Below are 25,894 nucleotides of genomic sequence, written 5' to 3'. Positions count from 1 at the left end.
CTGGAAGTCCTCGTGTGACTCACATGACGTTTCAGACACAAAGCTCTTCAAAGCTGGCGAATACCACCATCAAACGGAACAGATGATATCAGAAAATCGTAAACGACTGCACACACACTAAAAAAATCAATTTTAAGTTGGGATGAACTCTGCTCACTGCTTAAACTCACGCATATGCAACAATTAATTATTTAAAACGGAAACGAAAACAGAAATCACGCTACATCAGTGGTTGGTTACAGTTTAAAATGGTTGACATTTTTAATAGTTTCATTGATTATTCAAATTGACAGTATATGAATAATGTTAATAGTTCTGTTTTAATTAATCAAAACCATTTTAAAATGTAAAATAATGTGCGTTAAAACAATATATTTCATTCTTTCCCATTGCCCTTGAAGGCACCAATATCAATAGCTGCTTAGCGTTCCTCGTAACCGTGTGGGCGAACTGCGCATGCGCATGACCGAGCTCTCGGAAGCAAAGTCGGCCTGATCCAAAGGGTCCACATCAAAAAAATCGAAAATAAGAGGTACGTACTCATTTAAAAACGACTCAAGAGTGTGTAAACATTACGGACGTATGAGTTTTCCCGTAACATCGTCGTTGTCTCGTGGGTTTTACAATCGGTTTCAGCGACGTCTTGGTGAGACGGCACCTTAGAGGAAATGTTTGCTAGTATCAAAGCGACGAACAAAAGAATGCTACGACACAGTAGTGTTTATTTCCACTGTCTTGCCGACTATTTGCGTCACGTAGTTAATAGTGTATGTCTTGAGGAGTTGTTATCAAATGTGTGTTACAGATTTGCCCTTTTCTGTTTCACATTTCAGGATAAAGCAATTGTTAGTCATTTTGTTGCTTGAGTTGGGCATCATCCCCTTACAGCAGTTGCGCACTAACGTTGCCTTTGCTTGTGTTTTATTTTTTAATTTTGCGTATTGGTCTAAACCTAAATAAATAGCAAAGCACACATAGCTAATAGTTCTTCGAATGTCGTGTTTAGTTATTAAACGATTCTTGTTGACGAGACGTTCTTCCTTTTCCAGAACCATGTCAGGCATTCTGGACGGGATTCGGTGCGGAGAGTGCGACTGCAGTGTGGACTGGTCTGAAAAAAGAAACACCGTCGCATCTATAGCTGCTGGCGTTCTGGTATTTCTCATTTTCCCATGTTCCTTAATCCTATTTTTTTTATTGTGCAGATAACCAAACAACAAAGTCCAACCACAATCCATTGACACATTTTTTGTACACCAGTTGTAGCACAACTCACCTTTCACATCTTAGTTTTTTTTCTTGTGCCATTGCAGTTCTTTACAGGTTGGTGGATCATCATAGATGCAGCAGTTAAGTATCCAGCTGAAGAGCAGTTTCCCCATTCTTATCACACATGTGGAGTCATCGCTACTGTAGCTTTTCTCATGTAAGGCTGGGTTTACAAACACTTTCTAACTAGTCAGATGTATTATTTGGTTTGATGAATAAGCAGTTGTGAAGATGGATGGTTTGTTACTCAGCTTGGTAAAACTGACAATATTCTTCTGTTAATTTTTAATGAAAACAGTCTAACACGCATTGCAACCCAGCAGTTTGCAGTGTAATGTACAGGGATGTGATTTTTCCGCTAATTCGCGGAATTCCGCTTTTTTTTATCCCCCCCCCCAAAAAAAAATACATTCCTTTTTTTTTTTTTTTTTTTTAGTAGTAGTAGTAGTTCATTGTGTATGCACATGACTCCGACAGATAACATCTTCTGCTATAACAAAGACATTTGTGGTATGCTCTAATATGAGTTACTTTTCATTTGGTCATGATACAATTATTTGTTCATGAAATTTGAACTCTTCAACATTATTTATGTGTTAACTTAGTAATCACATTAGTTAGATATGATGATATTCTCAGTGATAGTTTTTAAAAGCAAAGGCAGTCCAATGTTTTTGAATGTGACTGATTTTGAGTTGACTAAAACTGCCATTTTATATGGAATAGTTCAATATACATTGAAAATTTATGCTGTTGTTTTGTCTATTTCTTTGTCATGTGAGTGCATTGAAAGTACTTAAAAACACGGAAAACCCATGAGCTCCGGGGGGACCCTAGCTGGGTGCCAGCGGCTCCCAGACCCCCGGCTAAATTTTCAGATAATTTCACTTTGGTCAAATCACATCCCTGAATGTAAGAAAACCCATACACATTGAGTTATTGTATATTAACACTATATTTGAATTTGTTTTGTGCAGGATAAATGCTGTGTCAAATGGCCAGGTGAGAGGTGACAGCTATAGTGAAGGCTGCATGGGGCAGACGGGTATGTACATGGGCAACCTGACATTAAGATACACATTAAGAAAATCCAGTACAAGAGCTTCATCAAAATATGAGAATGATGCTAAATTACATGGGATGAATTTCTATTTTGGTTACCTTGATTAGGTGGATGAGGGAAATGAAATATTAACTTCTTAGTATAATGCTTGCTATTTCAACAACCACAATAATAAATATGGTATTGTTAAATGAATATACCTCTAATAGCGTCAGTCAATACAAAAAAAATAGTCAATGTAGTTCACATGAAGCAGGAGTGCAATTTTTTTTGCCCCAAAAGATCTATTTTTCAAGCAGCCAACCTCCCGTGATTGACTTTTTTTTTTTTCACACCGCACAAAAAAATGCAAGGCTACTTAATCATCGCCGGATGACATGCTTCAGATAGCAGAACTCTTTAAATTATACATGTATATCTTAAATTATGCATGTTTATCTAACGCTGCAGCAGTTGAGTTGATGACAATCCTTGTGCTCCAGCACTACATACATGCAACAGTCAAGCAAAAGCCCACCCTTTGTTATCTCTCTCTTTGCAGGCTCTCGTATTTGGCTCTTCATTGGCTTCATGATGTCTTTTGGATCCCTCATTGCCTCTATGTGGATCCTCTTTGGAGGTTTTGTAGTGCCTCGTAAGTAACTGGAAAGTTTTGTTCTGATTGAGTCATTTACAATGAATGACAATTGATTGCACTCCTGTTGAGGCATTGTTAAAAAAAAAAAAAATTAATCTGGTATCCAAATATATGTAATTGAAATCATAAGCTTCATGTTTTTTCATTTCTCCTCAGAGAAGCATATTGTGTACCCTGGAATTGCCATTTTCTTCCAGAATGCATTCATTTTCTTTGGGTAAGTCAGTAGGCCGAAGCGATCCTGTTAATATTTCAGATGTCATATTCCGCAAAATAACTGACACGCTCCTTTATTTTTATTCAGGGCCCTGGTGTTCAAGTTTGGACGTACAGAGGATCTGTGGCAATAACTGACCCCAAGTGTGTCTGTCCATCATTGTTATACTGTACACTTCTTTCTTTGTTGTTTAAGACGATATGCTTCAGGCTTCAGTGATTATTCATCACTTTATATGTAGCCTCTCTAGTGTTCAGGATTGACTTGTTTAATTTATATTTTTGTCGCTGTTTTAAAAGGCTAAATCGTAACCAAGCACAAATCATGGATTCATTCACAGATTGACTGTTTTGAACTGTGGCACATTTTCAAATGTGTGTCTGCCCTGTGCAGCTGTGTTGTTGAAGATGGTATAAAACTTGTGTATACTAGGTCCAAGCCTCCTGTGGGTATGCCTTTGCTCTCCCATTGTTTTATGTAACCTGTCAGCAGAGTGAAAATAACACATTTTGTGATGTACAAAATACCTGAGGGAACTACCATGAACATGCATACTGACAAAACTCACCATGTGAGATTGTATCTCTGAAATAACATGAATTGAGCTCTGAATCATCTTGTCATGTAGATTTATTGTAAAATGGTCATGATCTTGCGTAGCTGAATTGGGGTCTGCTAGATTTACTTACTGTTTGGCCATTTCTTACATTTGTACAAAGGGGCCAGACTTTGGCTACCATGGTATAATTAAACAATCATTCTCAGCAGGAAACAGGTTTTGCAATTGTCTTTTGTAAATGTGTACAGTTCCAGGGTCAGTCCTCAGATTACTTGCGAACTGCAAGATGCTCAAACTGCAAAACATAATTTTGTTTGTTTTTGAGGTCGCACACACATAAAACATCTTTATTAATTGTTTTTATTTCTTAAAGCTACTGTGTTTTATTTAGTGACATCTAGTGGTAAACTATTAAATGCAACAATTTTTGAGCATGTGCACTAAAGTACCTCAGAGAGACCACACTTGGCAAGCCTTCCACCAATTAAGCCTACTACCAATAATTATTGGCTTAAATGAGCGAGCAGGAGTTAGCGGGAGTGGCTAGCAAGAGCAAAGCACATGGAGACAGGCCTATATCTTGGGACAAAGCGACACTCGCTGCAAGCACCACTAGAGGCTGTGTTCTCTTAAGTTCTTTCTTTCCTTTGGGTAAATGTAGCACAAGGATGGCAGCGAAATATGTCAGCCTCCTACAAGGTGTGGTACGGCCTACAGTATGTAATATAGTGCGCTGATGTTGCATATTGAAATCAAGTGTTTTTTTTTACACCTCAAGATGGCACTAAATTTTACTGTCTAAGAATCTTAAGGTTTTTTTTTTAATGTTCTCTTACCTTCCAGAAAGCCTGATCATGAAAACATTTTTTATCTTGGGGTGGTCTCCAGATGTCCCACTTTAATAGTACCCCTTTAAACATAGAAAAGTGACTAACATTCAGATACTGTTTGTATTTTTTTTCTTCACATTTTGAGCATATTTTGTCCTGCAGAATTTGAAAACTACTTAGTACTACATAATTGTACCTGTTATGATCCCCATGCTCAGGCTTACAGCTATCGTGATGATGAGAACACAAATGTGAAATACAGCAAACCGAATCGCCCTGTAAATGAAAGACCACTTTACTCACATGTTGTGTGCGTGAGTGTCCAAATGTGACATTGCGACAAAGCATATTTACGTTGTGTGATCATCACACTGTTGAATTTGCAGGACCAGGTGTATCAGCCATCCCAGTAGCCCAGGGAGTCCATGTGTGCTCAGAACACTACGGGTGTCATGGCACTCAAAGGCAAGCAGCATGTGGTTCTGGTTGGTAAAACGTGGTATGATATAGATTGATGAGAAACTGACAGATCAGCACATTGATCACCACCTTGAGGTATTGGAATCCAATGGTTGACACAGCAGCCGCGGCCAGTCCAGTTGTCATGGCCTCCCATGGGTAACGTATTGACGGCATGGAAACCCCGACAGCGACACCGCCAGCAAGTATGCATGACTGAAAATGGGCCTAATAAGAGAGTGACAACATAAGCTCAATGCCTCTGTGAAACGAATCGGTCCAAACAATCACTTTAACGTACTGGATTGACTTTTCCATTTGGACTGGAGAGTGCAGACACAGCCACAGATGCTACAGCACTGACAGCCAAGGCCAGGTAGGTGCTGCACACTGCCCCCAACCTCCTCTCGGGAAAATTAGGATCCATGAGGATGGAGTTAAAACTAGGCCAAAACATCCAGAGAAACACAGTACCTATAGAAATGAAATGTTAGCACTTAGGGGTGTAAACAAGGGGGAGAAAAGTAATACCCCTGACATTGAGTGTGAGTGATTCTTTTTCTTTTCTAGCAAAATGTTTTCCTTTGTCATGTTTGGTGGAACTGTTGATTGCTGGCTGTTTTACTTTTGACAATAATATAGTAAATTTTCTTACAATATTATTTGTCAAGAATATTTACATATTCGCGCGATTGGGGGGCGCAGGGGTGGGGGTGCGAGTGTTGGAACGCTGCTAGCAGTGGCCGGAAACGGCGCTGATAGTCGGAAGTCCGTGGCATCTACCCCATTAAAACATCCATGTTACAACACACACACACACACACACACACACACACATAAAACCCACGCACGCGCGCACACACACACACACAAAGGTTTGTTTTACTATCTTTGTGGAGCCATCTCATTGACATAATGCATTTCCTAGCCCCTAACCCCAACCATCAAAAATGATTGCCTACCCCTATTCCTTACCCTAACCTCATCCATAACCCAATTCAAACCTAACCTCTAAAATCAAGTCTTGACCCTCAAAAAGAGGTCTAAACTTGTAGGGCCTAGCAAAATTAATAATTATGTTTGTTTGTTTAAAAAAAAAATACATTGTGGGGCACAGAGAAACCATGTGAGGGAAAGAAAAACCCACCCACGGTCAGGTCATCCACACTGAGAGTGATGACACCCCATGGCAACAAGGATTGCCACCATCCCAGAGACCGCGGGCCAGACTGACTGATTGGTCACACATGGTGCAGTGCTCCCCCAGTCCTCCAGGCCTAAGAAGCCTTAAGGATGAAAATGTATAGAAATACAATTTTTTGACTTGAATTCCCCTTGAAGAACAAGTTTTTGGTTTTATAACTTGCAAATTTGTTAAATGTTATGTTATTTTGCCTACCGTAAATTAACAAAAAAGGTTTCTTCTTTAAAAATTGCTCGAAATTTGGATTCAGTGGGATGCAATTTAGTGCCTTGCTCAAAGGTCAAAGGCCCTTCAGTCTGAACTTGGATTCTTCACCACTGGAAAAGTGTGTCTGAAAGAATACATGCCCACGCTGGGTTTGTCCTTCGAACAGCATTTAAAGCCTGTACAGTATGTAAAGCCATAGCCATCTACACACCTAACATGGAGAACAATCCTGTTTTGCGGTCAAGTTTCTCCTTCTCGAATCGCCCTTCTGATTCTTTCCGATAGAGGATCCACGTCAGCACAAGACCAAAGAAAGCTCCAAAGATGTGAAGCATCATAATGCAGTTCAAATGCTGTACCTATAATCATGTTGTGAATTAATTACAAAAGGTGGAGTAGCCTATAATTTACTACAGGGCAATTTTTTAAGGTCTCAACATTAAATCAGTGAAACAAAAACGTTCTTACCGGCAGCAAAGTCTGCAGGAGCCACTCATTCAGGACAAAGCCAAATACCTCCAGCAGGGCCATGAGAATTAGGTGGACAGGATTTGTTTTGCCTTGCACAGCCCCAATTGAGATAAGAACTGAGGCTGTGCACATCTCAGCAACCACCAAGCTATATACAATATGTTAAAATGCTCATTCCATTATGACGTTTCAAATTTTTTCAAGCAGGACATATCTTGTATATTTGCTAAATTAATTATTGATAATTACCTTCTCAGGTCAATCTTAATCTTCCCTCTGTAATACCAGGACTCAAAGCCATTGAGTATGAGTGCCCACTGGGTTGCAATGACAGCTATGAGAAGGTTGAACCCTGAGCCACTGAAACCATAGCGTACTAAAAAAGTGCTCAAGAAGCCAAAACCAAAGAAGGCCATCACATTCAAATCCTGGAACACTGGGGGAAAAAAGAACAAGTTTTAAAATAATTTTTAATTGTGGCCCACATTGCAACACAGCCAAAACATACAATGACACATTTTGTGTAATTATTTGTCCTTTTTCAGCATTTGTTTGCTTTTTTTTTTTTTTAGCAATGAATAAAATAAACCATTTATAACGCTTTAGATGACGTACCTGGATACAAATTGCTGAATGTAATCCCATTCACGTTGTTTTCAATCTCAAAGTAGAAGTAATACACGGCAATAAAGCCTGCCTGTAAGAAAAGCAAAAAAGGAGCCAAACGAGAACGCAAACTTGGGGCGTATTTGGGAGCCATAGTAGATCACTTTGCTCCAGCAGACGCATGTTTCACTCTGATGATATGAAATAGGGCACAGCCCACCGTGCAACTTTTTGTTATCATCTACTACATGAGCAGGGAAAGAGAAAGTAAAAGCCCACCTCAACCTATTGAAATTTGAAAAAATATTCAAATTTGAATCTTCTCTTCATTTGAGCATTGAAAACAGAATATATACCAAATATAAATAATACTTCATACAAACTGGATTAAGTAAGAACCTGAAAATACTATTTTCTGAAAAAATGTTTTACAAACTGAATATAAAACTGGTCTCAGGGCTCAGTTTTTACATTATTTGCATAATAATAATAATGCATCAGATTTATAGCGCGAATACACGCACGCTCGCACACACGCACGCACATACACATGCTCACCCACATAAACAAACAAACAAAAAATATATATATACAATATATATAATTTTATTTTTATTTTTTTTTTAAAGAAAAAAAAAGGAGAGCAATGATGATGTCAAATCGAATGAACAATACTGAGCTTTCCTGAGAAAAAAAAAGATTTATAGCGCTTTTCTAGACACTCAAAGACGCTTTATAAGGGACTGGATACATGAGCATCATTTAAGTATCTTGAGGCCGGGCTGAGAGTCCTCTTTTTTGCAGCATGACCGACTAAAACCGCCATTTTGAGCTGTGACGTAAGCTCGGAATTGTCCATACAGGTACAGTATTTTTTCGATTTCTATGTAATGACACAAACGCGACAAAACACAGGAAAATATCTAAGCAAGCCCCGCCCCCTTGTGCATCTGATTGGCCAATGAGCAATACCCGATTTGTCCACAAACAAGGCGATTGGTTTTCCGAGGAGACATTTCACACGCCACTGCTCTTTAGTCATGAAAGAGGGATGTGAATGAAAGGTGGCCTCGCAACATAAATGGCTGTTCTCCGTATCTGTCAAAGCGAGAGGCCTCGGCGAAAAAATTGATTGGATATTCCAAACGTCTGCCAACTAGACACACGTAAAATACAGCGCGGCCAGGACACAGTGAGTCTGCGCTAAGAGCAAAAGAGGAGGTTCCCGAATAGAGTCCTTTATTTATTTCTTTGTTGCCAGTCGGGAAAATAATTACAGCGACACATACTACAGCACTTCATTTATTTCCGTTGTCCGCAAACGCTAGAAAACTGGATAAGATTACGGCGGTTGCTCGAAGGCCAAAGCCAAGTGGAGGAGGATGAAGCGGCGCAATGCGGACTGCAGCAAACTCCGACGGCCGGTAAAACGGAATCGAATCACCGAGGGGATATACGGCAGGTAACTTAAATATATGGAGCCTGACGGATGTGTTGTCCTCGCGACAACAAATGGCAGTGCTCGTTAAAAATGACAACGGCTCGGGGGCTGTAAAATAAGGAAGCTTCCCATGTTTATATTGATACAACTGTAATGCTACTGCTAGCTAGCTTGTTAACACGGCTAACTAGCTGCTATTGATAGCACAGTGTACGCTAGTCGTCGCTTTTCGTTGTAAATAGCGGCTAGCTGTGTGGAGCTAGCATGTTGCGCTAGCTAGGCCACACAACAGCCAGTTTTCAACAACACAGCAAACATGTCACTTTTTTTTTTGTATAAACTGCCGTGGAGTTTTTGGATAGACCTTAACCGACGTTACCAATTTATACTCCCAGCTCAGGCCGGTTGACAGCTGTCGGTTAAGGATAATTCATTGGCTTTGCTAAAGTATTCTCTAGAATCAACGTTTGTGTCCTTAATGCAAACAAACTAAACTACACGAGTCTTACTAGCAAAATATGACAATGCTTTTGTTGGCTTTACATTTAAAATAGAGAAGTATGTCGCCCTTATACTGGATTCTTGAGTTAAAACAACCTGGAAATTGATTGGTTGCTCTCCACATGCAGCCACACCTGACAGGTCCAACCTCTTTGAACTTTCTATAAATGAAGTGAGCCAAATGCTAAAGGGCAATAGTCACACACGTTTCAAGTCCTTGAAATATTGATAATGTACACTGCACTACTTATAATCAAACTCCTGGGTTATGTGACTCAGTCAAGACTCTGCATATCTGAAACTGAAAGAAACAGTAACATCTAACATTTCAACACGCTCACTTAATGGACCTCAACAGCCGACCATCTTGTAATATCTAAATGCTCAGTAATAGCATTTAAGTGCAGGAATGGACCTTATCCAGGATGCATACTCAAGATTTAAGGATTCACATATGATTTATGAAAGCCTCGTTACATTTTATAAGCTGCTTAGACTAAATGCAGCAAACAGTTTTGCAATCTATTAAACAACAGTAATAGGCTCCACTATATAGTAGGGGTGCACCGATCGATCGGCCGGCCAATTTATCGGCCATGATTTCTTTTATTTGGGGGATCGGTGATCGGTGATCGGCCGATCCCTTAAATATAAACCGATCTCATCTCCCTCTTCAGAGGTCTGAAAGAGTCAGTCACTGTCTTCTACTGAGATAACTAATACGTTTTTCATTTTTATTTCAGAGAACTACTTAATTTGCCGTTAAAACAACCCATTTTTCACAGATATATTGTTCAATGTTTTCCAATAAAATAAGATTGGAACTCTGAATGTTTATGCTGCTTGTTATGAAAAAAATCGAGATCGGAAAAATCGGGATTGGCTGGTCAGACTTTTTTTAAGAGATCGGTGATCGGCCAGAAAATTGTGATTGGTGCACCCCAAATATATTGCCTACTCTACATTAGCAATTATTTCAGTAATTGTTGAAGTTATTATTTTTTTGATTAATCAATGAATTGGATTAAGAAAAACTTAATTCCATCCCTTTATTCAAAAACTGGACATTATCGCAAATTGGTAGTGCACAAGCATAAATTAGTAATGATTCAGTTACTGGTTTGGTATGTAATGCGAGCAAAATAAGCAAAAATGTTGATCGTTGTTTTCCAAAGTATAAGAGATTGTTTTGTCCTGGTTTAAAACAAAAGTTAATCAGACCACTTTCATGGAGGATGCCAGAAATTGTGCAATATTTACTGTGGAGAAACTGAAATTGCGTGTATTTGGACAGTTTTAAATAAAAAAGATATCTAAACAATTAAAATAATTGATTAATTTGATAATAGGACTAGTTGTCAATTAATTGATTGTTGCACCTTTACTCAGCATTGATCTCGTCTAGATATAGACCGATGTGTTTTTCAGCGCCGATACCAATACAGATTATTAGCAGTCAAGGAGGCTAATAACCAATATTTGTAGCTTATATCGTTGGTGTAACAAGGAAAATATTAATGTCAGAATTTTGAATAATACAATGCCAACATGTAACTTCAAGCATTATTATTAAAACAGTGATTCAAATTGTCAGCATATGTTTTTTCTTTTTCTTTTTATCGTAGGCAATGGACATCTTTATTAAAATTCTTAAAAAAGGGTGCTCCCAGGCACAGCAACATGTCTTTAGAAAGTTTAATTAAATCTTAAACAAGTAAATAGCGCCCTAAAGTTTTCTACACTAAACAAAGCTTTACAAAATGTCATTATAACTGAAATGTTAATGTTTTATTTAGCTGTCTTTAACGTTCAAACAAAAAGTGTAGGGAATTCCCAGGCTCAGTGGAATCTTCTAGAAAGTTAACTGAAAATGTAAATAAAAGTTTACCCAATTTTAAGAAGATCTGTTGTCGGCCAACTGATATGAAAAAGGCTGATACCGATATGCGTCAAAATGCCAAATATTGGCGCCGATAATCAACCCGTCTGATAATCGGTCTATCCCTAATCTAGTCATACACATTTCAACTACAACTGGTACAATTTTGGTATTCGATGCTGTAGCTCAGTGGTTACCAACTTTGTGCTTGCGGGTGACCACATGAGTAGCATGCAGGCCATTTTGAAAAATAACTCACCTGTGATGGAACATTGTGATTCATTTGGAGTGTTGTAGATATCAAGAAGTGGGGCTCAATAAAAATAAAAAATAAAAAAAAAAGGTTGACGACCCCAAGTAGATGATAACGATCACAATATTGCCAGTAATCAGAAATGTTTATATAGTCAAGTGTGTATTTATATTTCAAAGTGTCTCCCATCTTTGCAGTACTTTCCTGTACCTGAAGTTCCTGGTGGTGTGGGCGTTAGTGCTACTGGCTGACTTTGTTTTGGAGTTCCGGTTTGAGTACCTCTGGCCGTTCTGGCTCTTCCTCCGGAGTGTGTACGACTCTTTTAGATACCAGGGGCTGGTGAGTGGATATTTATTCAGTATTTGTAAAGCTTGGCATTGTGAATGCTAAACTTGGCTTTCAAAATGTGTTTTTCAAAACCATATTTGAAAGAGAAGCGCGATTTTCAAAATTGTCATGAGCTAAAAAAGTGCTAATATCAATGAATGTGTGGAATAGACTAAGCAAGTTGCCCGTTTCATTTATACCACAGATCAAGTTGTATATGTACACTCCTGTTGTCAAGGTTTTCAGGTCAAATAATGATGCATGAACAACTTCTTTGTGTAGGTTTGGTGTCTTGTCACCAAAATGCATCCAATTTATGTGCCATGCATCCTCAGGGCTATCCTGCAGACCAGCTTTAAGATTTCTCTAACCATTCTTCCTTTCTTCAACAGGCCTTCTCAGTATTCTTTGTGTTTGTGGCACTTACTTCGGACTTCATTTGCCTCCTCTTCATCCCAGTGCAATGGCTGTTCTTTGCTGCCAGTACTTACGTGTGGGTGCAGTATGTCTGGCACACAGGTAACCCCCCCGGCCGGTTTTCATGGTTATTATTTTGTACATACTGCAAATGCCCAATGTATGCTTAGCTCATGATGACCTAGGAGGCATCGTGCTGTTTAGACCCCAGCTTTCTGATAGAAATCCTGCAGGAGCTACTATTCAGGGGAGGGAAATGGTCTCTACTTACTTCTTGAACCACTTAAGTTCACCTGTGACTAACATAGCCTTTGGAAATCATCACAGCACTGATCACATATCAAATCCATAAACTGTAGACAAAAGTATAGCTATGGCAGGGTTTGAACTTATCGCCTGTGTTAATGTTTTAATGTGTGCATATATTTTTACTGTTACTGTTTTTTGTCCTCAGAGAGGGGAGTCTGTCTACCCACTGTGTCTCTATGGATACTCTTCGTGTACATAGAGGCGGCCATCAGATTCAAAGACCTGAAGAACTTCCATGTAGACTTGTGTCGCCCGTTTGCTGCACACTGGTGAGCCGACTGTCGTCTTGAGCGGATTTTGGGCAGATGCGATGACACTAAAGAAGAAACGGGTTAACTTACACTTGTGTTGATTCTGCCTTTTTTGAAGCATTGGTTATCCAGTGGTGACACTGGGCTTTGGCTTTAAGAGCTATGTAAGCTATAAGATGCGCCTCCGGAAGCAGAAAGATGTGCAGAAGGAGAACGAGTTTTACATGCAGCTCCTTCAGCAGGCTCTGCCACCAGAGCAACAGATGCTCCAAAGGCAAGAACGAGAAGCAGAAGAAGGTGAGACTCAAAAGTGTTTCTGTGCGCATCAAAACAAGTCTTTAACTTCAAATATCCCGATTGTGCTATCAAATAGGGGCAAGAAAGTATGTGAACTGTTTGGAATTTCATGGTTTTCTGAATACATTTGTCATATGTGATCTGATCCTCGTCGAAGGCTGCGCGAACACATACTGCAGGTCAATTCCTATTTCTTTGCTCATATGTGACATGGCCATTTTTTAAACTGTTTTTTTTTCTTTCTTTTTTTCCAACTATGAGCTCATTTTGAATTTGAGGCCTGCAACACACTTCATAAAAGCTGTGACAGCAGCATGTTTACTACTGCATCACCTTTCCTGACAACACTCAATAAGCATTTGGGAACTGAGGACACTAATTGTTGAAGCTTTGTAGGTGAAATTCTTTCCCATTCTTGCTTGATGTACAACTTCAGTTGCTCAACAATCTGAGGCTTCCATTTTCATATTTTGCACTTCATAATGTGCCACACATTTTCAATAGGAGATGGGTCTGGACTGCTGGCAGACCAGTGTAGCACTCACTCGCACTCTTCTACTACAAAGCTATGCTCTTGTAACACATGCAGAAAGTGGTCAGCATTGTCTTGCTGAAATAAGAAGGGACATCTCACTTGAAGCATAAATCATGAAGTGGACTTGAATGGTGATATTAACAATTCTACCACACAGAAGGTTCATTTTTGAACAAGGCAATGACGTTGCGTTATCTTTAGTAGACATTTCCATGAAATGACATCATTCGTCTCATTTACCTCACTCCTGTCATCTGCTCGTGTCCTTGATGGGATTTTCCAAACATGTAATCAGAGGAGCGAGTACAAAGTACCTAGGAAGCTGAAAATAGAGGAATAAGATGAGACCTTTACACGTGCGATAATGTTGACTACCATAAACACTGCGGTGATGCGTTTTGTGTGTGTTACGCGGTCGTGTTTTGTTCGCGTGTCCCACTTCACAGATTCGTTCGATTTGAAGTCGCATTTGTTCTTGTAATGTGAACAACTACATAAAAAGATCAGAATTGATCATCATGCCTTGCAGTGTGAATGTAGCTGAAGTCAAGGGTATGGATAAATCTGCCTTAAATTATACACTGCATTTTTATGATCACGTATGTGTTTTAGGGGTGTAACAGAAAAAAAATGAAATTGGAAAATAGGTTTTGATTTAAAAGATGTGAGCACATCAAACCGAATTTAATCCTTCCACTTTAAAATATTGATTGTTTGATTGATTGATTTGTATCAGGGACAGTACATTTCAGTAAATATGCCAGAATTAGTCAAAAGGCTATTTTTCATCTGCAGTCCCGAGACAGATCATTAATGTCACCCTTATAAAATAAAATAAGATAAAATGCACAACAATAACAATACATTCACAAAAATACTATTAAGGTAAAATTACATTTTACTTAACAAAAGCAATACATTTACTTTGCACGTGGTGGGAATTGCAGTCCGTGCGGATGCTGTACGGAAATTGCTCCGTGTTCATTCCGCAGTCGGTGTGAATTGGGCGTAACGATCCTGATCTTTAGAATCGACTTTGTTGGAGGAGGGAAACATCTAAAACCTGCAGGACTCCAGCCCTCGAAGACCAGGACTGAGGAAGCCTGTTTTAACCTGTACAATTGCAAAGACAATGATTGCATCCTACCTTCCTAGTGAGCCGTACCATATTGGATTGTTCCACTTCAAAATGAGCTGTCCTTGAATAATAACTCACCTTATGTATCGAGATACGTGTAGAATTGTCTTGTATTGGAGAGATGCACACCCCTAATGTCTTTAACAACAACAAAAACTTGTAGTGCGTGTGGAAAAAATTGTGAACGCTTGGTTTTAGATGGTCCTAGATGAAGGTCAGATCACATTTGACACATTTAGCCATTTTAAAATAGAAAATCCAAAAAGTTTACTTAATTTTTCTTGTCATTAAATAAATGGGGTAGATGCCACGAACTTCCCACTTCCGGGTTTCACACATCAGCGTCGTTTCCGGCCACTGACGGCCGCATTCCAACACTCGCACCCCAACCCCTGCGCCCGCTCCCGCCGATGTCTCAGCTCTCTGAAATGCTTCAGACAACTGAGACAGACACACTAGTGCACTACACACTCGCACCCGTCGACGGGAACGCGCAACCGAGGGGCAGAAAGGCGGAAGCGCAAAAACCGCTATGCGGCCCACACGTCACAAAGCCGATGTGTGAAAACTAGGAAATCGGAAGTCCCGCCTCCTTCGTGGCATATATGAGGTATATGCCACTGTATATACAATTTTAATAACATTTTACTTTTTTGTAATGTTTGTGTTTAGGTCTTTTGCCCAAATTTAAAGTGTTAATTTCAGTCATAGCAATTATTCAACTGTGTATAGTAATTCGGGCTGCAAGTTCCAACTAATGATTAATTGATGATTAATGATAGGTTAATCTGTTGATTATTTTGTAGATGAATCAGATTTTTGGTGACAAAACGTTTTAATTTTCATCCCTTTAGTCCAAAATAGAACTTCAAAAACAGATATTACAAAGATTTTGACAATTTTAATTTAAACACAGTCTGTAAACCATTAATCAATTATCAAAATATCAAATTGATACTTGATTCATTGTCGATTAATTGTTGCACCTCTAATAATAGAACTTGTAGACTGACTGTTATTATATCAGAAATGTCATTAATCGAGCTATTCTTCCAGCAGCAGCGAAAGGAGTTTCTGAAGTGGAGGCACCTCCGGTTTCACAGAATGGCGCCCCTGCCAATAAAAAGCCCCCAGCACCTTTGCCAGAGTTAGAGTATCGAGAAAAGGGGAAAGAGGGAAAAGGTGGCGGGGAGGCTAAAAAGCAGCACAACAGCAACAGCATCCTGCCATCGTCAGTGGACTCTAAACTCCAAGAGATGGAGTATATGGAGAACCATGTGAACAGCAAGAGACTGACCAGTGAACTGGGCAGCACAGAAAACTTGTTGCTTAAAGAGGACAATAATTCCTCCTGCTCATCCTCATCCTCCTCCTGCTCCAAAAACTACAAAAACAGCAATGCCACGACGCTCAACAGCTCCCCCCGTGGCCACAGTGCAACCAATGGCAGCGTGCCCTCCTCCGCGCCATCGTCCTCTTCCACGGGGAAGAATGAGAAGAAGCACAAGTTAGCGGTGGGGAAGGGGACGTCAAGTGGCTCCAACAGGGACCCTACAGACAACTGTATTCCCAACAATCAGCTGAGCAAGCCCGAAGCACTTGTTAGGTAAGCACACACAAGTGGTTATTTGACCCTCTGCTGACTTTCTTTTACAAAAAAAAGTACAAAGTTATAAACCAATGTGTTGGATTGAGGGCAATAATTACTGTGATCAATTCCCTACCCACCAGCTAGAATTCTGACACCCACAATCCATTTTCAAAATTTAATTTCGACTAGCAACTGCCACATGTGGGCAAAAAAATGAAACCACGCAGTCTCTTCTTCACATACACAAGGTGCGCATGACGTCACATCCGCAGACAGAGGGCGGGAACTTCGAACCCTATTGGCCAGAGGCTAGCAGGAGTAACCATTGTGGACAGCCAATGTGTTAATCTGATAATTAGCAGATGTTTGAGTCTTAAATGGTAGAGATAGACCGATGTGTTTTTTTCAGGGCTGATACCGATGCTGATTATTAGTAGTCAAGGAGGCCGATAACCAATATTTGAAGCCGATATAAATTTTCAGTAAAAAAAAAAAAAAAAAAGAGGGGTGGAATATATTGGCGTCAATTTAAAAAAATATATACACAAATGCCAATCTTGACTTTGTTATAATGCCTTAAAGCTAATAATTAATTAATGCTTATTGAGCATTTTGGCTTTTCAAAATATAGATAAAAAAAAAAACTTAGACAATATACTTATCAGAACGTCTTAAAAAAGTAAATGGAAACTTAAAGAAGTAAATACCATAGCAGTTTTTTTCCACACACACCAAAAAACCCTGAAATCTTAAACTTTCACATTTCTTTGTTTTAATGTCGAACAAAAACGAAAGGTTCAGAAGGTTCCCAGGATCAGCGGCATCACTAAAGTTAACTGAAAATTTAAATAAATAGCTCCCAGAGATGAAAATGGTTTTAGATTTACCTTTTATCGGCCATCAGATTTTGAAAAAAGGCAGATACCGATATTCATCAAAATGCCCATAATTGGTCGGTCTATCCCTATTCCTAATAAATGGTCAAATAAAAAGGCTATTGTAAAGATATTTTAGGGCAAATTGATCCATAGAGCAGCTTTAAAGACCTGTATGTTTACTTTACTTACTGAGCTCTTGAAATTTCAAAGTTTTTTTTTTACACTTCCGAAGGCCTGACTTGCACTTAAAGACAATTCAGAATCTTTTAGTTTTTATTTATAATTATTTCAATAAAATCAAAACAATAATATTATATAACAATATATAAACCCCAAATTGGTACTGTGTGAAATACTTACCTGATTTGAAAGCCAAACAATGAAATGAATTGTGTATCGTATCGGGCCCTTGTGAATTAAATCCAATCAATTTTGTAAATCTGAATCGATACTCAGCCCTACACGACGGACTTGCAAACAATGCAATGAATCCATCAAAAGTGCTTCATCTCATAGAGCTAAGCTTTATGGGCCAAGCCCCTGCATGAAGAGATAAGCCTTTTGTATTTTGTTGTTGTTGTGAGACACTTTGCATGAGCAAACTGGTTGTGGTCAGCTGTTTCTGTTCATAGCGGAACGAGAACACGATTAGAACAAAACCGATTATCCATATTTAAGTCTGTTTTTCCACTTCTGCTTGGCGTGTTCATCTTCAATAAATGGCTCAGAAATAATTTCCCTCTTGTGGCCCAAAATACAGCAAATTGATTGTCAGTCTAAACAAGAAGAAAATCTTCTGGTGTTATTATTATTATTAAAATGTGAACAATATTTACATGGGTCAATATTTGTCTGCTCATGCTCTCATGTGCGACAGATTGGAGCAGGACGTTAAGAAGTTGAAGGCGGACCTGCAGGCGAGCCGGCAGATGGAACAGGACCTGCGCAGCCAGATCGGCTCACTTGGCAGCGCTGAGCGCTCGATACGTACCGAGCTGGGTCAACTCCGTCAGGAGAACGAGCTGCTGCAGAACAAGTGGGTGGCTTGAATCGTAATCGCATTGTTTTACAATAATGTAAGAGCTTATTGTATTATCGTATCATATATATATATCATATCCCAGAGAGCAGTTTTAATCATGTGGGCGGTGCATACTTTGAAATCTTTGCATAGTGGGTTTCACTCTAAATTAATCAATGATGTCAAATAACTCCAACATTGACCTAAATTTAAATCAGACTGTTAAAAATTCACTTTGGGACTTGAAATCAAGTTTGAAGCTTTTTAACACCAACATTTTAACACTCCGTCTTTTTTGCTGTGAATGTGTAAAACAGTCTAAGATTCTCAAAATATTAAAATGTCAATCTTTGGACTGAAAAAAAATATTACGTTATCTGACAAGTTTTACATTATCAGTTTTGAGGGGGAAAAAAAGACCCAGCTGGAAATCTGATAAATCCCCTATAATGAAATAATAGGCTATCCGTAAAAATGTTATTGCAATATCAGTCAGGATTTTTATTAGTTTTTATATTGCCAGGGTTTCTGTGTGTCATTAAATGGGTTTTGCAAAGGCCTTAAATGACATTAAAAAGCATTACGTACTATGTCCAGAGGCATGAAAATTAAAAATGTTGCTTTTCTTACGTTTACATACCACATTGTGCAAAGGAGTCACTATAACACACTGTATCAATAATAAATGTGATTAAAAATAGATGTATTTGTGGGGGCTGGAGACTTGTAATTTACAATTAACAAAATCGCCTGGAGCCCATAAGTTGCTTCTTGCGCCACATACCAATTGCTCTGAATTTGAAAAGAAAAATGTAGCATTTCTGTCACCAATGTCCATCCTGAAACACTAATGCCACCTAGTGGCTGAAAATTATATCAATACAAGTCTATGACCCAATAAGTTGCATTAAAAACGGCATTAAAACCTGCAGAAACCCAGACTACATTATTGGTGAAATGTATGCATTATTGGGTTTTGTTACATTTTTGATTGACCTAAGTGGAAATGTTATTACATTTTCAGGCGTTATTAACATTTTCAGGAAATTATTACATTATAAGGTACAACAAAGCTAATCAGTAAAGAGCATTTAAAAAAAAAAAAAAAAAAAAGGTCACAACATGCTATACTTTTTGTCAGTCATTTCAAATGTTTGTGATTTGTGGGATTGTAGGCTCCATAATGCTGTGCAGGCAAAGCAAAAGGACAAGCAGGCTGTGGGTCAACTGGAGAAGAGGCTCAAAGCTGAGCAGGAAGCTCGCAGCGCTGCTGAGAAACAGCTGGCGGATGAGAAGAAGCGCAAAAAGCTGGAGGAGGCCACGGCAGCCCGGGCCGTCGCTCTAGCTGCTGCTTCCAGGTAACGCCGCATCCACAATGTTGTTGTTTTTTTTATCTGCTCACCATCATTTGTTGGGCTCAAATGAAGTCGTTGCTGCTTTGCAGGGGAGAATGCACAGACACGCTGCGACGGCGGATCACGGAATTAGAAAACGAGTGTAAGAAACTAAACCTGGACAACAAGCTAAAGGAAGACCAGATCCGAGAGCTTGACTTGAAGGTCCAGGTAATATTTTAAACTACTTGCTGTCATTATTCCACAATCCAGACAACCCTGAATGATGTTGCCCTCAACCTGAATTGCACCTTTCTGACCTTCCAGGAGCTTCATAAATACAAGGAAAATGAAAAAGACACAGAAGTGCTGATGTCAGCGCTGTCAGCCATGCAGGACAAGACCCAACACTTGGAGAACAGCCTTAGTGCCGAGACCAGGATCAAACTGGACCTCTTCTCTGCACTGGGAGACGCAAAGAGACAGCAAGAAATTGTGCAAGGTCCGTATTTTCCACCAAGAGTCATAGCGTCACAAACATTACAAATCCAACCTGGTTTGACCCCAATTTCATATTAATGATGAGAAGAAGCTTCTGTTACCTTGTTTACGGACTAATCGTCAACTTTTAATGTCTGTCCCCAGGTCAGATTCTTCAGAAAGATCTTGAAATTAAAGATTTGAAGCAAAAGATAGCCGAAGTGATGGCCGTCATGCCCAGCATCTCGTACACAACCGACACCAGCAGCATGACCCCCGTGGCCCCCCACTACTCCTCCAAATTCATGGACACCAACCCCTCCGGATTGGACCCCAATGCCTCAGTTTACCAGCCACTCAAAAAGTGACCGCTTTGTTCTATTGCTCCCTCCAGTCCCCCCCTTTTTTTCCTCTTTTTTTTTTAAATGGGGTTCCCTGGCCCAGCACCTTTCAATCTGCTCGGCATGTCTGCGGCTGAGAATGTTTTTCTTGGGTCTTTTTTCCCCCCTCCTCGCCAGGTCAGAAGGATGTTGTATTGTGTGTAGTTAAAACAAAAGACGAAAAAAATAATATTGCAGACATCACATCAACTATAGGAAGTCCCAGTTTTTTTTTCTTCTCATCAGTGTTTCGTGAAACCTCACAGATTCAGGGATCTCGACGATGTTGCTCTCCATTTTCACCCCTATTACAAATCCTGGCCATGAGTAGATTGCAATTTGGCCCAAGGGACTAATATATTTAGGCGTAAGGCTGAAACTAACGATTATTTTAATAATCGGGTAATCTGTTGATTATTTTGTCAATCCATGAATCGGATACAAAAGTTTTAATTTCCATCCTTTTATTTAAAAACAGGACATTATTTCACATTGCCAGTGCAAAAATATGAAGTCATTCAAATTCAGTTACTGGTTTTGTCCGTAACATGTCAGAAAATATGCAAATTGGTGGATCATTGTTTTCCGAAGTAATTTTTTTATTTTTTTATTTGGATTCAACACAAAGATAATCAGTTTGTTTTCATGACGGACGACAGAAACCACATAATATTTGTTATTTATCAGTTAATTTGATAATCAATTGGTAATCAAATAACAAAATTGATGAATTTGATAATCGATTAGTAATCGATTAATCGTTGCACCTCTATTTAGGAGTATGGCACAGAATCCCCATCAAACAGATCCCAATTTGTACCGCATTGATTTATTCGAATCTCAAGGTAGCAAGAAAACCAGAGGAGTGTTGTGCATCGTTAGCACAGATCCATTCAGTTGTATTTATTATTTTTTATCCACAATTGGACCCCAAATAAGCAGTGATCTATGATGCTGTGGGCTTTAGTGGCAAAAGATGTGCGATTTTGTCTGATTGTCTCTTTTTTTCAAGATTCAAGATGGAAGTGTGGTAAAGCTCATAAACGGGAGACTCTTCTAAATAATTTGCAAGCACCTCTTTCTCCCTCCTGAGTTAGAACCAGAAAGCACTTCAAGTTCAGGGGGCAGAGGACGTTTGTCAATTTATCTCCCCCCCCCAAAAAAAAATGCTATTTGAACCTAATTACAAATGCAGGAATGAATGACCTCACAGAGCTCATCCACTCCTTGTCAACTTTTCTTTTTCAACTTGCAATTCTTGCACTGCAGAAAACACATTTGAAAGGGAAAACCTAAAATGGGCCGTGCAATGACAATAAGAGAGCTTTGAAATGCCAAACTTTAAAATATTGCACTTAAAGTAACTATTTAATTGAACCTCCCTCCTCTATAGTTTGTGTGCCAAGAATGCAATTCTAATTTCTCTAGTTGTGCATTTAAGAATGTACTTCAAATAGATTGGCTGCCATGTCAAAAACTGCATTTAATACTTCTGTTATGCGGGAGTGGTGACCTGTTTGGAATCGACGATATAATTGGCAGCAAAGGGACTCAAAAATTGGATTTCTTCTGGTGAATGTTAAGAGTATTTTCAAGTGGGTTCCAAAGCCGTTTTGTGAACTACACGTTCTGCTTTCCCTGCAGCCAGAAAACCGCTCCAGTCTGATAAGGTTTCACCATCATCTCAAATGGTCATTTTGTGTATGTGGTTTTCACTTTCAGTATATGGAGGATTTTTCTTTCTTTCTTCATTTTATTTTTGGGCTTGATTGCTGTCATTGGCTCTTGAAAAAAAAAAAAGTGTTGTGAAAATAATTCTAGACAATTGTTGGTCAACTGATTGTTGAAAATATAGAAAAGTGTTTTTGTTTTTTGTTTTCTATGCCCAGTCACTGCTCTTCCCCATCCAGGTCTGACCTTGGCTGCGCTCTCGCTCTGTGAGGTTTACAAGGAATAAATGTGTTTGTTTTTTTCTTGCAAATTGATGATCTCTTGTGTTGACTTCCCTTTTTAAATACCCACACTTCTTATGAGTAAAGCAAAAATTAAAGATTTTCTTTACAATATGTTCTATGCAACCCCACTAGTCTAAACAGGGTTGTCTGATTAATATGGCGTTTGCTGAGCTAACCAGCAAAATCCACCTGTTTAGATCCATCGAAGGGGGCGGCCATTTTGCCACTTTCTGTCGATTTAAAATGACATCACAGTTATCGTCTTGAGTAACTGTTATTTTCAGTTGACAGCATCTTACAAAATGGCCGCCACATTTCACAAACGCAATTTTGTCGGTAATCAGAATACCACATGTAGACTAGTGGGAGCATGTATACATGTTATTGTGTTAAAAAGAAAAAAGTTGCATTTCATAAATTGTATGTGTTCGTGTTTTGAATTACTAAGTAGTACATTAATCATGTAAATAACTTTTTATACGTAGCAAACCCTAATAATTTCGACTCTGGCCACCATAGTTGTTCCGTCTAAAAGATGGAAAGGACACAAGAAACTGGTACAAGACAAGTCGTGTTAAGGTTGATAATTGATTCCCACCCCGACATAGACACATTATGTAATACGATATCCCTAATTTCTCTGACAATATTTAATAAACAATGACATTTGGCCAGGGTATAAATGGGTAATTCGGATTTTAAATCCTGCAAATTACTCGTTCATAAAGTGTAGTTAAATGTTCTAGCCACAGGGAGGCACTATATAAACAGGTACATACAGACCGTCCTTTCAAAAACGAATCTTGAAAAGAACAAATCATAACGAGGAAGTTAAAACACAATCTGTTGCAATGCTTAACTACTGTATAACATGCATTCTCGTTGGTGTTGCTGCAAAATTGAAACCGATGATTTAAAAACGTTCCCAACACTGGTAAGGTAACCTGCTTTAAAATTTAAATCACGAGTTCAACTGCATGAAGAATGAGCCCATGCGCCGCATACTTTTAGATCTGATTACTCATCTGATGCACTTGGACGCGATAAGGAAACACAAAGCCAATGCATGAAAGAAACCTTGCTCAGCACTATCACGTGCCAAGTTTGCCAAATGCTTCTCATAAAAGCAGACAGTGGTGGATCAAAAGAAGATGAATATAAAAGTGCATCCACCTCATCCATAATAGCTCCAGTCAGGTCCATAAACATTTGGACATATTTATCATCTTTTGGCTTGAAACACCACCACAAAGGATTTGAAAGGAAACAAGCATGATGTACTGCTGCAGACTCAGCTTTAATTGGAGGGTATTAATTTAAATCCAAATCAGGTTCCGCTTATTTGTACAATGATTTTCAAATCCTTTTCAATACACTACAGGTCTGGACTGCAGGCAGGCCATTCAAGTACTAGTCTTTTACAAAGCCACGCTGTTCTAGCAAGTACAGAATGTAGCATGACACTGTTATGCTGAAGTAAGCATTGTCGTCCCTGAAAAAGAAATTTCTTCAATTGCATCACATGTTGCTCAAAAAACCTGTATGCACCTATCGGGATAAATGGTGCCTTCACAAATGTGCAAATTAGTCATGCCTTGATGACGCTTCACAGTGCAGATGGTCAATGCCCCAAAGCATATTGTGAAAGCAACCAGAGTTTAAAAAAAAATAATTAAAACAATTATAAGAGGTGGAATGTTATGCAATATCTGAGGCAAGTTTGTGGAATTTCCCAATTCTGAAAAGGCCCCATTTTAAATTTTCTGAAAATTATTTTCTATTAGCCATATATTTTTAAATTTTAAATTCTTCATCTACTCACTTTGAACCCCCCCCCCCCCAATTTTTTTATTTATATTGCCATCATATTACTTAAAATGTTTTTGTTGTCATACTTTAAGCACCTTCATCATCTCTCGAATATATCTTACATCATTTTACGCGCTTTACTCCCAAACACAATTTGGTGTTACTCCATCAAATACAGCACTTCCCAAAGCACCTTTCAAAAGCTGAACAGTTACTCTCGCTGACAACGATTCTCTCTTTGATATTGTTTGAGCCATCATCGTGTCACTGTTAGTCACTGTCACCAGAGCTTGCGCATAGATTGTGAAATGTTATGCAATACTAGGCTACACGTCCCTGGGGACTATTAGCCGGCGTCTCTTTTGTCTCTGAGCTTGTCAGCCTCTCTGAAATCCAGTCTTGCTGGATTCAAAGGCCCTGGAGACATGATTCATTTGCTGATTGTCAGTGGACAAGTAATTAAGTACAAATACTTCACTAGGCCACTAGTACAATTTCATTTTTCCATGACTATATGAAATTTACTGGACCATTTGTTTTTGACATTTACTTTTACTCCATAAATTTGAAAAATTATATTTGCACTTTGTAGCCTATTCCTTACTTGTAAAAAGAAGAACATTACGACAGACAGACTGACTGACTGACTGACTGACTGACTGGTATCGGCACCAATAGTGATACCTGGTATCGGTACTCACCCCATGTTTGTTCAAATGGAATTTGCAGGTTTAGAAAGAGTGTATCAGCCATTGCAATTTATTTATTATTTAAAAGGATACTCATTGAATTATTTAGTGTTGAATTTATGTCTATACCAAAATATTGTGTTCATTTTTAAAAACAGTGTATTATAATGCTCAAATATTTTAAACGCAAACCGTTCAAGAGTTTTTTTTAAACATTAACTTAAAAATGTTTAATTTCAATTTTGGATATTACTGTCATTGTCCGATCTCATTTTAATTCAAATTAAAAACGTGTTATTGTCTTACCTCCACTTGTAGATTAAGTCCATGTGCTTCTCCCTCACAATCAGAAAATAAACCTATTGCTTTCCTGTAAAAGTTCTTCTTCTTCTAAGGTCTCTTGGTATGTATGAATAAAGATTAATGCCAGCAAAGACAAATCTTCCTTCAGTCCTTTTCCAAATGAATGTTTTGAGTGATGTTTCCACAGACCCCGTCATAGTCCAAAACAGTGTCGATCCAAACCTCTTGGACAAAAAGCTAAGACGCTGTCCAAGAGCTTTTCACTCATTCCCACCATTAGTGACCTGTGCAGTCTGACAGAATCAGCCTTTAAAGTTACAAAGACAAAGAACTAGCTAGTTGTCCGAATAGTGTAGAAGAAGGGCATCATAGCCACGGTGTGGAGAAAAACTAATGTCTGCACAGACAGCCCCTTTGAACTTGGACTCCAGTTTGACACCCCTGCTTGTGCCAGCCTAAAAAACACAAGTTTTAAAAAACTAAACAAAACAAAAAACGATCTAATCGGAAAAACACATGCCAATAAGGTGTTTTTCTATTATTATTATTTTTATTTTATTTTAAAGGTTTATTGTTACGTAACT

At 38.8% G+C, this 25,894-nt stretch overlaps 3 protein-coding genes across 8 annotated transcripts; 2 read left to right on the top strand and 1 right to left on the bottom strand.

The window, feature by feature from the left end:
- Positions 1–386: 386 nt before the first annotated feature.
- tmem50a (transmembrane protein 50A) lies at positions 387–3,958 on the top strand. 2 transcript variants are annotated; one of them, XM_077543164.1, is made up of 7 exons: positions 387–532; positions 1,050–1,155; positions 1,314–1,426; positions 2,247–2,314; positions 2,874–2,966; positions 3,126–3,186; positions 3,274–3,958. In XM_077543164.1, exons 2-7 carry the CDS (start codon positions 1,054–1,056, stop codon positions 3,317–3,319), a joined length of 483 nt encoding a protein of 160 aa, XP_077399290.1. In that variant the 5' UTR covers positions 387–532; positions 1,050–1,053; the 3' UTR covers positions 3,320–3,958. The 2 variants fall into 2 exon arrangements, with proteins under 2 accessions (XP_077399290.1, XP_077399364.1); XM_077543238.1 differs by lacking the exon at positions 387–532 and adding an exon at positions 573–646.
- rhd (Rh blood group, D antigen) lies at positions 3,799–25,637 on the bottom strand. Of its 5 annotated transcripts, none has more exons than XM_077542813.1 (13): positions 25,314–25,637; positions 13,973–14,054; positions 12,817–12,965; positions 7,532–7,613; positions 7,166–7,352; positions 6,914–7,064; positions 6,657–6,804; positions 5,336–5,508; positions 5,125–5,262; positions 4,930–5,057; positions 4,772–4,851; positions 4,582–4,655; positions 3,799–4,040 (listed from the first exon to the last, which is right to left on the bottom strand). In XM_077542813.1, exons 3-13 carry the CDS (start codon positions 12,856–12,858, stop codon positions 4,014–4,016), a joined length of 1,230 nt encoding a protein of 409 aa, XP_077398939.1. In that variant the 5' UTR covers positions 12,859–12,965; positions 13,973–14,054; positions 25,314–25,637; the 3' UTR covers positions 3,799–4,013. The 5 variants fall into 5 exon arrangements, with proteins under 5 accessions (XP_077398939.1, XP_077399027.1, XP_077399117.1 ...); XM_077542901.1 differs by having other exon boundaries at positions 11,807–12,965; positions 25,314–25,635; XM_077542991.1 differs by having other exon boundaries at positions 7,166–7,613; positions 11,807–12,965; positions 25,314–25,635.
- Positions 8,835–22,539, top strand: maco1b (macoilin 1b). The gene is made up of 11 exons (XM_077542626.1): positions 8,835–8,984; positions 11,794–11,935; positions 12,316–12,442; positions 12,795–12,918; positions 13,019–13,197; positions 15,930–16,476; positions 18,217–18,375; positions 19,536–19,718; positions 19,805–19,925; positions 20,022–20,196; positions 20,340–22,539. Exons 1-11 carry the CDS (start codon positions 8,905–8,907, stop codon positions 20,540–20,542), a joined length of 2,040 nt encoding a protein of 679 aa, XP_077398752.1. The 5' UTR covers positions 8,835–8,904; the 3' UTR covers positions 20,543–22,539.
- Positions 25,638–25,894: the final 257 nt, after the last annotated feature.

Source organism: Vanacampus margaritifer, chromosome 1 (genome assembly GCF_051991255.1).
Source record: "Vanacampus margaritifer isolate UIUO_Vmar chromosome 1, RoL_Vmar_1.0, whole genome shotgun sequence".
In the NCBI taxonomy this organism is placed as follows: domain Eukaryota; kingdom Metazoa; phylum Chordata; class Actinopteri; order Syngnathiformes; family Syngnathidae; genus Vanacampus; species Vanacampus margaritifer.
The sequence above is the reverse complement of the archived record's forward strand: the minus strand, read 5'-3'. Positions and strand labels throughout refer to the sequence as shown.

Bases quoted from the DNA above. Each gene is read 5' to 3' on its own strand.
- tmem50a (XM_077543164.1), top strand. From the start codon at position 1,054: ATGTCAGGCATTCTGGACGGGATTCGGTGCGGAGAGTGCGACTGCAGT. The intron at 1,156-1,313 runs GTATTTCTCATT...GTGCCATTGCAG, and splicing joins CTATAGCTGCTGGCGTTCTG to TTCTTTACAGGTTGGTGGAT. The intron at 2,967-3,125 runs GTAAGTAACTGG...ATTTCTCCTCAG, and splicing joins TGGAGGTTTTGTAGTGCCTC to AGAAGCATATTGTGTACCCT.
- rhd (XM_077542739.1), bottom strand. From the start codon at position 7,676: ATGGCTCCCAAATACGCCCCAAGTTTGCGTTCTCGTTTGGCTCCTTTT. The intron at 7,065-7,165 runs GTAATTATCAAT...TATTGTATATAG, and splicing joins ATTAAGATTGACCTGAGAAG to CTTGGTGGTTGCTGAGATGT. The intron at 4,852-4,929 runs GTAAATATGCTT...TTTCATTTACAG, and splicing joins CAGTGTGATGATCACACAAC to GGCGATTCGGTTTGCTGTAT.
- maco1b (XM_077542626.1), top strand. From the start codon at position 8,905: ATGAAGCGGCGCAATGCGGACTGCAGCAAACTCCGACGGCCGGTAAAA. The intron at 16,477-18,216 runs GTAAGCACACAC...CATGTGCGACAG, and splicing joins AAGCCCGAAGCACTTGTTAG to ATTGGAGCAGGACGTTAAGA. The intron at 18,376-19,535 runs GTGGGTGGCTTG...GTGGGATTGTAG, and splicing joins AACGAGCTGCTGCAGAACAA to GCTCCATAATGCTGTGCAGG.